The sequence below is a fragment of the Grus americana genome, chromosome 2 (genome assembly GCF_028858705.1).
Source record: "Grus americana isolate bGruAme1 chromosome 2, bGruAme1.mat, whole genome shotgun sequence".
Lineage (NCBI taxonomy): Eukaryota > Metazoa > Chordata > Aves > Gruiformes > Gruidae > Grus > Grus americana.
Genome location: NC_072853.1, coordinates 107163186 through 107179500, shown reverse-complemented (window position 1 = coordinate 107179500; position 16315 = coordinate 107163186). Strand labels below are relative to the sequence as shown.

At 40.7% G+C, this 16315-nt stretch overlaps 1 protein-coding gene across 3 annotated transcripts; it reads left to right on the top strand.

The window, feature by feature from the left end:
* Positions 1 to 7246: 7246 nt before the first annotated feature.
* CCDC201 (coiled-coil domain containing 201) lies at positions 7247 to 14495 on the top strand. Of its 3 annotated transcripts, none has more exons than XM_054814360.1 (3): positions 7247 to 7317; positions 10408 to 10964; positions 11866 to 14495. In XM_054814360.1, exons 2-3 carry the CDS (start codon positions 10428 to 10430, stop codon positions 11950 to 11952), a joined length of 624 nt encoding a protein of 207 aa, XP_054670335.1. In that variant the 5' UTR covers positions 7247 to 7317; positions 10408 to 10427; the 3' UTR covers positions 11953 to 14495. The 3 variants fall into 3 exon arrangements, 2 of the variants coding, with proteins under 2 accessions (XP_054670335.1, XP_054670334.1); XR_008575637.1 differs by lacking the exon at positions 7247 to 7317 and adding an exon at positions 8624 to 8685 and having other exon boundaries at positions 10408 to 10578; XM_054814359.1 differs by lacking the exon at positions 7247 to 7317 and adding an exon at positions 8624 to 8685.
* The last annotated feature ends 1820 nt before the right edge of the window (positions 14496 to 16315 follow it).

Here is a 16315-nt window from a genome sequence, read left to right as displayed (position 1 = left end):
ATTTGCTTGAATAAACAGCTGTTTGGGATTGTTGTTTTGGTTTTGGTTTTGGTTAAAAATCAAGTTGCATTCATTATTCTATACCAAGCTGCCTTTCAGAGGGTCCAACTACAGCTTCTCAGTTTTCAGGCTAAGAACATGCATCTAGAAATCCTGCAATTTTACTTTCACAATTGCTTTGAACTAAAGAACCTTATGGGAACACGTCAGCTCCCTTGTGAGTCTTGTTGACTTTCTGCGTTGACCACAGTGGAAGCCAGCTTGGGCCAAGTGCTCCATCCGTTGTGCAAGCAGAGGAAAGTAAACATGTGCAAATACTGGCAAAATACTGGCCACATAGACTAGAAGATAGGGAGGGGAAGCTCATCTCTCCCTTTCCACAAGCCAGAAATATTTGGCCAACTTGGGCCAAGTGTAGATTGCGTAGGCAGTTCATATTGTGCAAGACACAGAACCAACCTAAGTGCAAAACTGCATAGGTTAAATTAAAATTGATTTGAAAACTGATAAAGTTATATCAGGTAACATGTCTCTCAAGAGACTCTAAGCTTGGGCGCAGTACCAAAGTAATTTGATTGTACCGCTTCCAAATCACAGCAGACTCCCATCTGGCCAGCTCAGAGCAAAAGCAGAGGCGCTCAGGTCCGTCACGCCTGTCCATGCAGATATGCCCTGTGAGATAACTTGGAAATGCAGAGTCCCCTGTGATGGAAAACAGCTTGGGCTCAGATGCAAGGGTTTTTATTCCAAATGCTAGACTAAGGCTCCCCAGCTGTTTCTCTTGCAGGTTAGAGAGCACAGTGTGAGTTGCACAGAATTAATGTGATGACAGTGAGTGCGATGGAACTGTTCCTGGTTTGCCCTTAGACCAGTGAGAAGTGTTTCAGGCCTTATGCAGCCATTTTTTGTTTTCTCCTTCCCCTCTGAAAGACAGCGTGCCAGATCTTCATAACTGTCAATCAGAATAGCTCACTAAAGTCAAAAGGACATAAATAAACTGAAAATCTGGCCTTCATCTTTCATTGGACCTATTCTGCCACATTGGAATTTTAAGTCTTTCTCTTAATACTAAAATGTACAACCCTCCCTGTGTTGTTGTGGGGGATTTTATGAATATAAATACACACAGAGCTACATATACTTGTATATAAAATATGTACATACACACACATATGTTAATGAGATAGTGTACATTCCGGATTAATGACCCAGGTCAGGTACTTGGAAACATTTCTCTGCCATGCCCCATTACACAGCTGAATCACTTCAGAGTCATAATCCCACAGTATGGGAATTCATTTTGCTTAAAGAATGAGGTAGTATCAGCAGTGGGTTGCTTATATCCTTTGGTAACATATTTGGACAAGAACACCAGTTCCAGCCGTGGGTGGTTTATGCTACAGAAATGCGGTCCCTGAATGAGAAATTCCAGAGAGACTGCATTTCTGTAGCATAAACCACCCAGGACTGGAACTGGTGTTCTTGTCCAAATATGTTACCAGAGGATATTGTTGATTTGAAATAGGGGGAAGAGGAGAATGGAAAATGAGAACATTGTGTACATCGTCCAGGCATTATTGGTGCATTGCCATCGTATCTATGTCAAAGCCTTCCAGTTTTGCAGCCATTCCCTAGGGCAGCGGGTCACCTAATGCACTGTTCTGCTGGCGGAACATGAAGTTCAATGGAAGGAAACAATTATACAGGTACCAGTCATGGTCCATATTCTCATTTGGGCCATTCTGATGGAAAAAAAGCCATAGCTGGAAAGTGAGCCACATAGTGGAAATTGTCTGTGACAGTTCTGGCTCTTGTTAAACCCACTGAACTGTGGAGAGAGCATCTGAGGATGGGGATCTTGAGGTATAGCCGGGCTCCTTAGGAGTCCTGATCTGATCCTAAACATCCAGTCCTGTGCAGATTATTTCTGCTATCAGTTGCAGCAGTAGTTTGCATAGGTTTTCAGGCTCAAGGGTCAGAGGATAGAAACTGGCTTTTAATATTATGTTAATATGAGCCTCTCAGCCTTATGCTGTTTCTATAATAACCAGGCATTGGTCCACTATTAGTGGATTTAGCCACAGAAAGCTAGAAATGAAGAACTAGAAGGAGCTAGTGATGGAGAAGTAGTCATGATTATTAGGAATGTTTACTTTTCCATTTACTAGGCATAGCTTGAAGATGCCAGTGAGGGTTTTCATAGAGACAGTGTAACTTATCAATTACTATACCACCACAGACAAAGCAGATGAGCTTCCCTATCACAAATGCTCTGCTTCACTAAGTCAGTGGGACTCCAATGACTTCATTAGCATTCCCTCATCTCAGACCACCTGGGGATTCGTCTGCGTGATTCTAATATGACAAGAAAGAGCCATTGATATTCATCTGGCCTGACCTCCTGCACAGGACTACACTCAGTCTGGCCATGCTACTGCGCTGCACAAACACAGCATTTTTTGTTTATTATTAGATGTAATAAAGTAAAGCAAATCCATCATTTTCTGGTTGCTGAGAGATTTGAAGTTAGACATTTGTTTGGCATTGGCCAAACTGTGCTCATATTGTTGCCAAAGGTCATGAAAGCACCACCGACTGTTTTCCCCCAAACTCTATAGTTACTCTGTATGTTTATTGAACTTTGGCAATGATATTATGTGCTCCTCAGCAGCACTGCCAACATAATTAGAAAGGAGCAGTCATATCAGAAAACACACAGCAAGTTACTGAGGAAAGGTCCCAGTTGAATATTAACTCAGATTGACTTCTGGGGTGTAGAAACACGTAGAAAGTGTATAGGACACTGTCTAGTGAATAAACAACATGCAGATAGAACACATTGTGGCACTCTGGTAAGACTGAAGTGGATAAGCATATAATGAAGAGGAGTCATTGACGTAATTACAAAGGCAGGTGGTGGCACATTGATTTTATCAAGGTCAATGACCTCTACTGCTATTAAAGTGTACCTAGTTTCTTACTACTGAGGTAATTAGACTTTTTGAAGTCAAATATTAATCCACCAGACCTTTGGATAAAAAAGATACTTTTCTCAATTTGCGATTCCCCACAATGGTTTTAGAGTGGCTACTTGTACATTATAACCTTGTTTAACAGAGAGAGGCAACAATTTTTAATCCCTTAAGGTTTTATAATTGATCTTAAGATAGTAGCATTTTTAACTATGTATAACCCAATCCTCTTCTCAAACAGACACCAAGCCCTGTATTTGAGGGCAGAGCTGGTCCATGCTGAGGGAGGATGTGGCACTGAACTTGTCTGTAAGGGATAAAGGTGTGTTCCTTAAGGCTTTTGTTTACTCAGTCCTAATGTTACATTAAAGCAGAAAAAAAATTGGCTGTTAGAATACTACTTTCAATTCCCTGCAATTGGTGGACCTAGGTGAAAATTTTATGACATCAACATCTAAATTAAAAGCATTGAAGAATATTTGCAATGGTTCAGAGACAAAGAGCCAAGTCTCATTTTTCCTCAGACTCTTATGGAAATGAATCATATGGAAGGTGATTTAGACATTAAAATAAAAGTTTGACTTCTGAGTAGCCATGAAATTCAGTTAGTATATCAAGATTGTGGGTTTGAGTCCGCAAAATCAGACTTGTTGTCCAGCTGGACGGATCCAGTTGTAGCAGAGATACACTTCTTAAAATCTGTAGAAATATGTAACCTGAAGCACAGGTCATGACTCTGTGTGTTGCTAGTACAGAGCCATTTTTTTCTGATTGCTTATGAAACCCCCAAACCATCTGTCCAGGATTTCCTAAAGCCTTCCTCTCAGGCCGCTTATAAAATGCTCCTATGACAGGAGTTGGGGTGGGAATTACACCACACTTAGGTCTGTTCCTGGACACTGCAGCCAAAGACATTGACCTTGCTTCTGGCCAGGAAAAAGGTGATTGCCACACCAAAAAATGGGATATTCCAACAGCTGCAAAGGTACCACTTCCATACCACCGCCATAAATAATGCTGTGTTTTTCTCCAGTGATCTTAACATCATAATTCAGCAGAATTCTACCAACTACGAGGAAAGTCTTCCAAAAGGCAAAAACTTTAAAGTTGCTGGAGAGCAAATTTATAAATGTACATAACTGCTTTTCAGGCACTGAAAAGCTTGTTTAGCAAACCACAAAGGATTCATATAGTCCTCAGTTTCTGAAGGTTTCAGCAAAAGTTTTGCTGGTGAAGGGGCTGGAAGGCATGTCCCCTGAGGAGCAGCTGAGGACTCTGGGCTTATCTAGTTTGGAGAGAAGGGGGCTGAGGGGCGACCTCACTGTTCTCTCCAGCTTCCTGCGGAGGGGAGGTGCAGAGGGAGGTGCTGCTCTCTTCTCCCTGGGAACCAGGGCCAGGGCGCGGGGGAATGGCTCCGAGCTGCGACTGTCAGGGGAGGGTCGGACGTGACACGAGGAAACATTTCTTTACTGAGGGGGTGGTCTAACCCCAGAACAGGTTTCCTGGAGAGGTGGTCATTGCCCCATGCCTGTCAGTGTTTAAGAGACAGTTGGACAACACCGTTAATGCCGTGCTTGAACTTTGGTCAGCCCTGATGTGGTCAGGCAGTTGGACTTGATGACCATTGTAGGTCCCTTCCAACTGAAAAGAATATTCTATTCTATTCTATTCTGTTCTGTTCTGTTCTACTCTACTCTAGTGTTTTCAAAACACAATATAAAATGACTGTCCCCATTGTATACCTTATCACGAATCTCAAGATTTTCAGTAGTGCCCAAGCATGTAATTTCTACTGAAATAAGTGGAAATAAAGTGCTAAGGTGCTTTTGAAAAGTCTCACTGTGTTCCTCTGTGCAGCTTTATGTACCTAAAGAGGCTAAGTCCACAGGGAGTGTTGGACTGTTTCCATTTCAATGTCTGTGGCTGCCTAAGGACCTTACGATTCACTGGGACAGAGGCTCTGCTCCTTTTGCACATGCCACTGTACTGTAATGCTGGAAAGCACTACATCTGCAGAGGTTAGTTCATGGTGAGGCTCCCTGCTGGTTTCAGCCTTCATGTCAACAAATTACATGTTCCACTCCTATTTTCACTGAGTTCAGCCTGATCAGCAGTGTTAGAGCACTCCTGTTTGACTTGCCTATACACAAAGCTCAGATACAGGAAGAACAGGTTATAGGATTTGAATCAGATTTGCATTTTCGTGGGATTTCATCCATTAACTCATAATCTGGGCCTAAGTTTTCTAAATCATTTAGGAAATACAGATTATTTTCTTTTCTTTTTGTTGGGGTTTTTTTTTCCCTCTGTGTTGCCCATTCCTTTAATCTTTCTTCTAATTTATTCTTCACACATGGCTCTAAATTTAGGAAAGCATTTTCATCTCTGTGTCCCTCTCTTCATTTCTTCTTCTTCTTTTAACCCTCCTTTTACTCCCCACCACCATTTGTATTTTCTTCTGGCTCTTCCTTCTTCCTTCCAATTCTCCAAACAAGGGTCATCCCACCATGGGTCGTCAGAGTAGAGTGCTGAACTTCACTTACCAGCTCCTGCTGCCTATTATGCACTTTTTTTGTGGAATCACCCTCTGCACCAAAAAACATCAAACTAGTTGCAAGAGCAAGGAGAAGGCCTGATGCTGTTCTGCCCTAGCAGAAAAGACTGCACCTAGCTCCTAACTGCTTGGACACTTTTGCAAGATTTGTACCTTCACAAACTAGAATTACATATCCAATTCAATTTAGTATGTTAGGGAAGCAAATGAGCTAAAGGCTGGTTCAGCATCCAAGTTCCCTTCAGGAAAACTGTTTGGAGACATCATCAGAGTGGGAAATGAAGAAATTAATAAAGCAGCAATTGAAGAAGCACAGTCTCTCAGATTAGACCATACACTAAGGGAAAAAGGTGTCCCTTTATCTCCCTGCATGTATGTTAAGCCTTGGTACACTGAAAAATTCCAGTTTCGTCCTCTTCCAGATGAGGCTTCCTCAAACTCCCATGTCTCAGAAATGAATTTGTGCGTTTGAACTTGAATGAAAGGGCTGAAATTTGAATAAAACACTGTGCTGTTTCTGTTTTCCCCACTTTTGTCAGTTTTGGAAGTAAAAATATTCAGAATTCATGTTTTCTACAAGGGAATGCAGTAAAAATACTTGAATCATTTCCTGTATGGGTTTTGTATTTTTGGAACAAATTTAGAAAGGGAGATGAAGCTATCTCCTAAAATGTGATCAACAAAATAATCTTTCACACCATAAACATAAAGCTGTGTGAGGTTTGATATAATATACAGAGATGCATAATAATATTGCTAGAATTGTGTGCCATCTTGCATCACACAGCAAAAGAGAGGAAGGTGTGTAAACATAGAACAAATAGCTGGATCCAGTCTTATGGAGTTATTGCTCCATATCAGGTAGACACTGCTGTGGAGGAAGATCGTCATATCAAGGAATGTAATTTTAGTGAAGGAATGGTTCATAATGAATTTATGAGTGCAACACACAATATATGTCATTCTTTGAAAGATGCAAGAAACCTTCAAGGTGCCACTTGTGCCAGAGCTTGGGTGTTTCATATCCAGGCTACAGATACACAAAGGCCAAGGTAATATCATTACTGCAGCTGGTCTGCTGAGCTCTACATGCTAACATTAATTTTGGACTCTTTTCTGTCTGATCTCTGCATACTTACATCCTTCCTGTTCTCTGCAACATCCTGTCACCACTTCATAAAAAGCTAAATCTGTAGGACATAAGAGAAACCATGGCTAACAGTGAGAACAACTTGCAAATCTCCTAATTTATATCTTGAGAACATTTGGCAAGGAACTAGAGAAATGGCAAGTAATGGCTTTGCAGGAAAGCAGAAGGTTATTTTTTAAGAAGTTTGCAGGAAAAGGCCATGGAACGTATGGAGAAAGATGATGCAGCTATAGAGAGCACTGGTGGACTGTGAGATGTCATGAAAAGAATGCACTGGAGAGTGAGAGCAAGCATGGCAAGGAGGGCAAAGCACAAGCTGGAAGTCAAGGCGAGCAGTTTTTGAAGGGGTCCAGTGAAATGTCAATTTTGCTCAGACCCATCAAAAATATTCTCGTGTAGGTTCACGCTGTGCAGCATTTTTTGCACCACTGCCTCACTGGGAGAGGTGATATTATGTCCCACTGACACAGGAGGACAGCGCAAACATTGCAACACTATGTCAAGACATCACTCTCCGCTCTGTGCTATATAAGGAACTGGCTTGCGAGCTCTGCAATGTACAGTACGGCTGACCTGGTGGGTTTGCTCATCAAGCCACAAGGCCACTAGTTTGAAAACTAACTACTAATATTCAAAATGAGGTAAGGGTTGGTCTAGCCTCTTCTATGTTTATAAAGGACTGAGAATTTTTTTTTTCTTTTGACCAGCCATAAATATCTCAAAATATTTTTTGTTTAGTTCTCAAAATATTCCTGTAGGAACCTCCCCTGGGAGTTTGGGAAATAAATAGCTTATCCTGGACAGACTATTTATTTCCAGGATGTTTACTCGTGCAATCCATGTGATTGTAAAGTGCCTCCATTTCTCAAGCTCTCTTTCAGTTCCTTAGGGGCACATAATTTAAACCTAGCAAGTTTCCCCATATACTGACAGACTGTTATTCCTAAATATTGAACTGGTAGCTCCAATTCTCTATTCATAGTGCAATTAATGCAGCAAGAGAGGGTGGTTTATGATTAGGTTTGAAATGCTCAGACTCTGTGGAACCACAAGTTCAAATCCTGGCATGATCAGCCCTTCGCCCCTCTGTCTGCGCTAGATGCACTCTACAACCTCAGGTCACCAGCATAAAGCCCTGAAATTAGGTCTGTCTGATCAGCTCATATTTTAAAGGTCCACAGGTCACGCTTTGTCAAAAGGGGCTACCCCAATATTTGTGCACATGCTCCCTCACGCCTGTGCTTGCTCTACAGTGTTGTGATAGCAGCTGTTTACTGCCACCCACCACAGAGCTGACTTGCAATTCAGCAGGGCTAGTGCAGTCCAGCTGCTTTTCTTTGCCAACAAAAATTATGGTCCTCCATCTGAACCATACCATTTCAGACCAATGCAATTATCATCTAAGAGCTGATATTTTGAAACCACTTTTTTCAAGATAAAATGTTGCTATTTCCACAGTTGTTAGCTGCAAACACCATGAAATTCAGACAGGAGTAAAATAATCTGCAGTTTATTCTCACTACCTATTTTCCTAAAAGAAAAGCTTTTTCATGGCAGATTTAACATTTGTTTTCTCATTTATTTTTTGGGCAAGAGAAGCGTGAAAAAATAAAATCAGTATAGGAACAGATATACTCCATCAACATAAATCCATCTTGTGACAGATCTTCAATGTGCCTTAAGCAGCTATGTGAAGCCAATTAACCACTAGATGTATTTTTGTGATTGAAACAGACAGCAAGCAGCAGAGATTAAATAGCAACAAACATAGCATGTTGATAAATTGGCTAGCCCATTTTCCTATGATTAATTCATCCCAGATTTTTATTTAGTAGTTGTTCAGTTAGAAACACAGCTGAAACTCCTAAAAAAATCTAAATGTGTGATTTAGGGAGTCTCTGCAGCAAAGGATATTGGGAGGCTAGCAGAGCTATAAGAAATGAAGTAGCACATTAAGCCAGATCACCTGAGAAACAGAGGAAAATAACAGAGGAAACCTGGGAGGTCTGGTAAGGCTGGTTTCTTTTTGTCAAGTTGCTGTAAGATACATTCTCTGTGGTAGACTCTGACATTCTTAAATGGTTCATCTTTCTCTGTTGTTTTTAGACTTCTCCCCTCCTTTATCTATAATATTGTTACTAAAACAACTGAACAGAATAAGTTTGTTGCTTGTATATGTGTATTTCTAAAGCACAGAAAAGTGTGAAAGAAAAAAACATTCTGTTGTTTTCCTCAGAAGGTTTGGTTGAAAACATTCTTCAAAAGCTAACTTTAAATAAAAAGTAGCTTTTAATTGACAGCCTAAACCTTAATGAGTAAGGGGAAGGCAGCAAAATGTATAGTGGAGGATGGGCTTGGGGGAGAGAGGGGTGGTCATTGAAAACTCCTTCTTATTCCCTCTCTAAGTTTAATCATGCAAGCTTACTGCCAGTAAGCTTTTGTGATAAAGACTAAGGGAAGTCAATAGGGCTGAATAGGAAAGGAAAAGGCAGTGTCTGTAGGCTGAGAGCTGTTTATAATGTATCACACAAGCTAGCACTGCTAAGGAGTGAGAGGAGAAATAGTGAGAGTGGTGTTTTCTTCCCTCCACTTTCTAAGGAGGAAAAAAACCCACAAAACGCCTGACTTGTACTGAAGGGTCAGTGCTCTCCCTCTTGCCCCCTGTTCTTTAGAAACACAAAGTGGATGTGAAACTCTGATAAATCAGATCCTACACAGGTGCAAAACATTGATAAGGAATGGAGAACTGATGCCTTTTACTTCAGCGAACACATGCCCCTGTCCTCCTGTGTACCTGTTCGTTGTTGTGTTGTCCCCCAATTCCCACCAAGATCTTTGATCTACAGGGCTTAGACTATCAGTACTTAAAACATATTGCCCCCTTGATGAGCTTCGTGCAATCAGCTTGTGTGAAATATCTGAACTGCCTTATGAAAGCAATGAGTTCAACAGTTACTAGAAGTACTTAACTGCTCATCTAATTAAGATATTTTTCTTAAATATATCTTAAGCTGGATATATTTATCTTGGGCTTCTCCACGTGTAAGAAGTCAAGTTCTTTTTGTTGGGGGCTGACAAATGGGTAGGGGAAACACTACTAACAAAAACAACCCTGCCATTGTTGTAAACTCAGTTGAAAACAGACTTGCAGAGAACATAGTTAGTTTAGGATCAGCAGGAGTAGTAAGTCAAATGTCAAGTAAGTAGGAGGGAATGAGGGGTTTGTGAGCCCCCTTTTATGAAAATGAGAAACAAAATGCCAATTGGAGCAAGAGATGCTTGTTTGAATCCAGAAGGTCTCTGCACATCTCTCTAGAGCGCTCAGATTACCACAGTGTAGCAAAAATTCCTCTAGCATGTAACAGCTTTTACTTATCTACCGAGTGTTAGCAACTGCAATGTGTACTCTGAAGGAGAAAACACTGTCTTAATGATGTTGCAGTTAATGAAATATCTTAAAATTCTAATATATGTAGAGCTCCACATGCAGAGGGCTGGGACAGGAGTTAATGTTGTATGTGTGGCAAGCTGTCTTCTAATGCTATGTTTTCAACGTGGCTCTTCTAAACCCTTGAAGAACACTGATCTATACAAAGGATAAAGTCCATTTAAAGACAGAATGAAGACATGAAAATAGGAACACCTTGGATTTGTTTTTGCAGCTTCTGAACACCTTACATAGTATCTCTCACTAGGTGAGCAATGATACAATTTTCTCTTATTTTCTTAAGGCAATAAACCTGACTTCAAGATGTCAGAGGAAGAAGATTCTTTTCTGAATGTTAAAAGATCTCTGAAAAAGAGAATGGTGAAACACAGCACTCCAGTGGACTCAGTGCTTTCAAGAACAATGCCATCTCTTAGAGATCTGACAAATCCGTCAATCAAGGACCAAGATGCCAGTAAGAGAGCTTATGGATCTCCGGTGCCACAATCACATTTAAATAGATCGTTAGCTCAAGTCTCATTAGTAGGTGTTGAAGCATACTTCCCTCATATGTCCCCAAAAAGGCTTTCAACAGTGTTTGACTCACAAGAATTAAGCCAAAGCTCTCGAGCTGTATTTTCTAGAAGGAGGCTTTCCACAGTGTTGGCCTCTGATGAATCAAATGAAGAGCAAAGTGACAAGGTTGTCCCAAACATGGAAACTGAAGCTCCTGCCAAAGCATCTGAGGAGGCTGCAGTAATTTCCAAGAGTGGACCTTCATGGCTTGTTACTGGAATACCAGGGGTAAAAGATGTCCCGATAGTAAAAACCAGAAAGAAGAAAATTGATAAAGCTCTTGTGGTAATTGCTTTCCCTTAGTTATGAAATAGCTCAGCTATACAATTTCCTACCAATGCTTAATATATACAGGTCTTTCTAGTAGTATGGGAATATTTTAGTTATGGAACATCTCCACAACTTTACCAGTGAGAACATATATTTATGAATTGGGTCATAATGTGCTAGACTCTGTGGTATCATTCCTAATCACAGACTGGATGGGAGGGATGCTGTCTTCCAAACCAGTACTTGCTTCAGCTTGTGAACTTGCACGACTAGTTGTGTCCACTAGTGCAAAAGTACATTTTTAAAATATATCTTAAATATATCTTTCCTAAAGAAAAACTTAAGAATGGGAAGAAACCAGTGATTTAAATTCTCAAGTTTATGTTGGCAATTTATCTAAAACTGGAGAAACAAATAATCTACTTCTTTCCTTGTTTAATCCAAATTGTAGTGCTTTATAAAATGAATGCCAGTCATTGCAAATGGGGTCTTCTGTGCAGTCCTTTGATTAGTGTAGGCTTTCCTGGGGAAAGCTTAGATTAATAGACCTTATGTAGGTTTTAACTTTCTGATCTGTGGAGCGTGAGAACTCAATTTCCTAAAATTTTGATTATCGGCAAGGGCCTTGTGGAAAGCCCGTAGAAAGGATAAGGAGGCAGCAGAGTTAGACTCTGAAGACTGTCACGTCAGTGTAAAGCCATCAAATTCTGTTCTGGTTTGCTTTTTCCCCTGTACCATGTTGTTCATGGGTGTGTTGAAAACTTGCCCACTCTGAGAATAAAGGCTTCTTAGCTTAAAACAAATGGATAACTTCAGCCAAAATCCAGTTTGGTTCATAATGCCTCTGTGTATGTTGTTTAAAGCAGGTGACATCTGAATGGATTAGATTGACTAAATATTTTCTTTTCTATAACAGAGAAAGAAACAAAGAGAATGGGTGCTTCGTCAACTTAAAAACATTGAGGAGGCAACTGAACATGAACTGACAATTGAAGAAGCTTGATTGAACTACCTATAGAATTATTGCTATCGCATCCTTCTTGTGGGAATAGCTGGCTCCAATAAATCACACCCCTGACTAGTGCCTGTTAGAATTCCTCTTTCCTTCCAAAATGTTCTCTTTTTGTTTGTTTGTTTTTGTGACTCTTTTTGCCCCTCAAATCTAGGAGGAGTCAGGTACAAATTAAGTAGTGCCTCTACATGAGACCCAATATTAATTTATAATGACTGAAGGCCTGGAACAAAGAAGGGAGGGAGAACTTTGTAAGAATCATTCTTCATCCTGCCACAGCTCTTCCTGACCATTCTATTTTGTGTAGCATTCAAATCTTCTAGGGTTGCTGATGTTCCTTAAGTGACAAAGTCCTGGTGGCCACATAGAGTGTAATCCTGGTTAGCTGAAGGAGAATCTCCTTGTCTAAAGAGTAATCAAAGCTGATGCAATCGGGAATGTTTTTGCTGCTAGCTGGGGAGATGAGGAAATAGCGAGAGGCACCAAGGAGGGAGGCCAGCCTCTAGAGATTACTAATTAATAACAGTTTGTTTTGAAGTTTTGGTTCAAAAATCAGTTTGTCCCAGCCCTGGACTGTAAATGCACTTCATTGTTGCATTGGAGGTCCTTAATGCTCAGCTGTGTGCTATGAGGAGGTATGGGTTTTCTGTTTTTTCTCTGGAGCTACAGCATGGAGGGGGAAGAAGGGTATCTCCCTGACAGCTGTATTGGCAAAATGGCAATTTAGCTCACAGCAACTCTTTCTGAAGCATCAGTCAAGAAGTGATGCAAAAAGCATAAGGCTCATGTTAGTTTCTACTGCTGTCTGTTACTTAATCTTTAAGCAGAGCTTAAATTTTTAAGTGATCTATGGGGCATCAGCAGCAGGCACCCAGAACAGATTTACCATGTACATGTGCATATCCCTGCACTTGTGTGGCTCTAGCACGTGCACTTTCCTGGCTATAATGGTTTTGCAGCCTGTCCCAGGCACTACATAACCACCCCAAAGGGGAGAGGTCCTGTTCAAAAGAAGCTGCAAATTAAGGATGGAAGCAAGGGAAGCTTTTACACTTCCTTTCCACACACTGAAACTTGTAAGAGCTCATGTCCAAGATGGCAGAGAAACAGAAGCATGGTCCAAGCCAACATTATGAGACAGGCTAACCAATAACATCTGTGTTATGCTCAAAAATGCAAGAGTGGAGTTGTGGTTTTACAACCTCTCTCAGGATTTAAAAGGAATTAGGATGTTTTTGCTAATGATTCCTGAAGTGAAACTCTTCAGAGTTTCTCAGGAGAACAGCCGTGTCCTCAGACCTGGCTTTCTGCCATAGCAGGGCAGTGGGGTGATGTTGCCCCTCAGGTCACCAGCCAAGGCATGCTCACTTAGTTTGATGTTTAGTTAATGTTCTGGTATTTGTTTGTGTGTGTTACCCAGGCTGCTTGTCTGGCCTCCACAGGTTCCTCTGGCAACCAGGGAGCTCCTGGCTGATGTAGATCTCAAGCTGCTTTTGAGATAAAATAGGCATGGTTGCAGATGTGCTGCGATTCCCCTTGAGCTTGCAGGCATTTCATCAGCATCTATGATCTGTGCCAGGGGCTGAACTAAGATGAGGCAAGTGCAAGGTTAGTGTAAAACCCTCCTGTACTTCTGGAACAAGTGCAGATTAGTCTGGCCATATGACCCAATGCTTAATCCAAATGACCCAGTTCTGTCTCTTGTTTATTTGTACCTTCCCAGATAGCCAGTTCCACTTGTTCCTTCTTCAGGCTTCTCATCTTGGTCTAAGAAAGTCTTGATACTGCTTCTGCTTTTCTCTCTCCCAGTCACCTCTCAAAGTCACTCTTCACTCCTGCCTGAGCCCATCCAGTTCCTTGGTCTTCAAATGTTTCTATCTAATGTCTTCTCCAATCTGGTCTACAGTGGCTTCCTTCCTTATAAGACACAGAAGTCTTCTGTCTTCCATATCTGCTCTTCACTGCTGGATTGCTTGCCCATCTGATACCCTCTGATACCTGATGTCAGTCTTCTGCCAAAACTCAGACTCAGCTGTCATACCCCTAAGTGCCTTAGGTTGACTCCCTTCATGATGCTACACCAAGTGGAAAGGTCATTAAAGGCAAATTGGACCAAGTTCCAGCCCTTGGCAGACCAGGGATGTAGTTGCTGGGAAAGTCCTTCTTAGGCCCAGCTTCATGCTACATCAAATGCAAGAGGAATCTGGGGAATATGGCTGCTTAACATCTAACGAGTCTTTGGGTTTGTGCCAAGAACAACACAAAACTTTCTAAGATTCAGAACACCGTAAACGCTGGAAAAGTTTTCCAGGGAACAAGGGTGCTGCCGTACCAAAGTCACAGAACTAGTTGGTTCCAATCAGATCCCAGAGATGTTCCTCAGTGGAGGGAAATAAATTGCCCCAAGTGGTAACACAGAATTGACTTTGACTGGGTCTTTGCAAGTCCTTAAGCTGTGTCAGGCAAACGTGTACAAAACCTTTGGGCTTTCAGGATTTTGGAAACCACTTCTATTTCCTCTTTGGAATGTTTAAAAAGAAATACAAAAGACTATATAGCATTTATTTTGCAGTAAAGTAGGTCCTCATGAATTTGAAAAAAAATTACAATCTTGCTCTGATAGACTTTCATGAGAAAATATTAATAGAGTTAATTGGTGCTTCAAGGATTTTCTGAAATGTGTCTGATACTCTACATCAACAGTATTACTGTTAATTATAGGTTAAAATACCGAGGGACTTCAACCAGACTTATATAACACCAATCTACATGTTATCCCCTAGTGAATGATGTTCCCAAAGAAAGGTTTGTCTCCAATATTCCCTAACATCCTGGGTTTTAAATATGAACCTACACATATCAAACTACACATGCAAAACTACGCTGTACCTCGCATATAAGTGCATCCATTGGGGCAAAATAAAAAAAAAAGTAGTATTTCTTTTGTTTACAGGGTTTGCACTTTCATTTGTTTCTCCAGTAGACTCCCAAATCTACTGGAGTTTAACATTTAAGTTTAATGATAACAGAAAACTAGCTGTATAGTATACACATATACTTAGAAAAGAATAGGCTTTGAGAGGCACGAGTAGTATGCAGTTTCGATGTTGTTGAATGTTCATCCTCTAGTGGTAACAATGGCAAATTACTGTTTGGTTAGCAACTCTCTTCATGTGCAAAGTTCCTTTATGCATATTTATATTGCAATATCACCACAGTGTAAAAAAAAAAAAAAAAAAAAAAAAGAAACAAACTTAAAGGGAGCCATAGAGTTCAACACCTCCAAAAAATAGATCTCTAATAATTAGTGACCTTAAGTATAGATTGCAGGTGCTGAGGCTGGAAGAAGATTAGGGACTACAGACACCAGATTCTTAAGAGAAGATAACCCCCAAGGCCTCATGTTTTGTAAAATAAAAAGCCCTTTTTCTGCATGGATGAATGTGAATCGGACTTGCAACAGGTTCTCAAGCCTTGCTCTTGTCCTGGCTTTCAAATGCAACACTGAACGTGTTTGTAAGTTCAGAACAGCCTTCTCACTGAAGGGTACTCTTTTAGGGCAGTATTTTTCCTTTAGGAGCTAAGCTATGACCTTGACCTAGGGAACTGTTTTCAGTACACTCGTCTCTGAACGGATATTACACAATCTACCTGCTGATGGTGACTAAGCATGATGTTGGATGGAGAAGAACAAAAACACTACCAAGAACAGAGGGAAGAGACAGAAATGTCTTCACACTGGATTTATGAGCTCAGCCTTGTTCCCACTGAAGCAATGGTAAAACTCCTGTTGCCAGAGCTGGGAGTGATCTGCCCAGCTGCAGTGCTTCTGTAGGAGGCCAGATTGAAGAGAAAAATGTTTAGCACACATATTTAACATATTTCATATTTAAATAACAGAGAACTGGTAATTAAGTTACTTCTTTGCTGATCATAGCTGAACAATTTTAGGATAACTAGGAAAAGTGGAAAAGTCTTAAATAAAAACAGACTTTATTTTTTTTCCCTCTAAATCACAATGTAGTTACGTTCCTGCTATGGATAAAACCCTGAGTAATAAATTGCACAGCAGTGTCACTGATCTGTACTCCAGTGCGTATTGTTCTATAAGACACACAAGCAGAAAAGTTTCCCTTAGCTCCATCTGTCATTGCAGTCCACAATGCCTATTAAAACAGCTCACTCCTCAACACTTCTGGTTTAGAAAAAAAAAATTAACAAACATACTGAAGTTTTGACTGAGCCTAGCAGCATCTAGAAAAGTTGGACCAGTTGAAGCTATTGGCTAACATTTTCAAATGTCATTAAAAATTAGACCTTGGCGCAGATCCTAGGACCCCACCTACGATGTAGC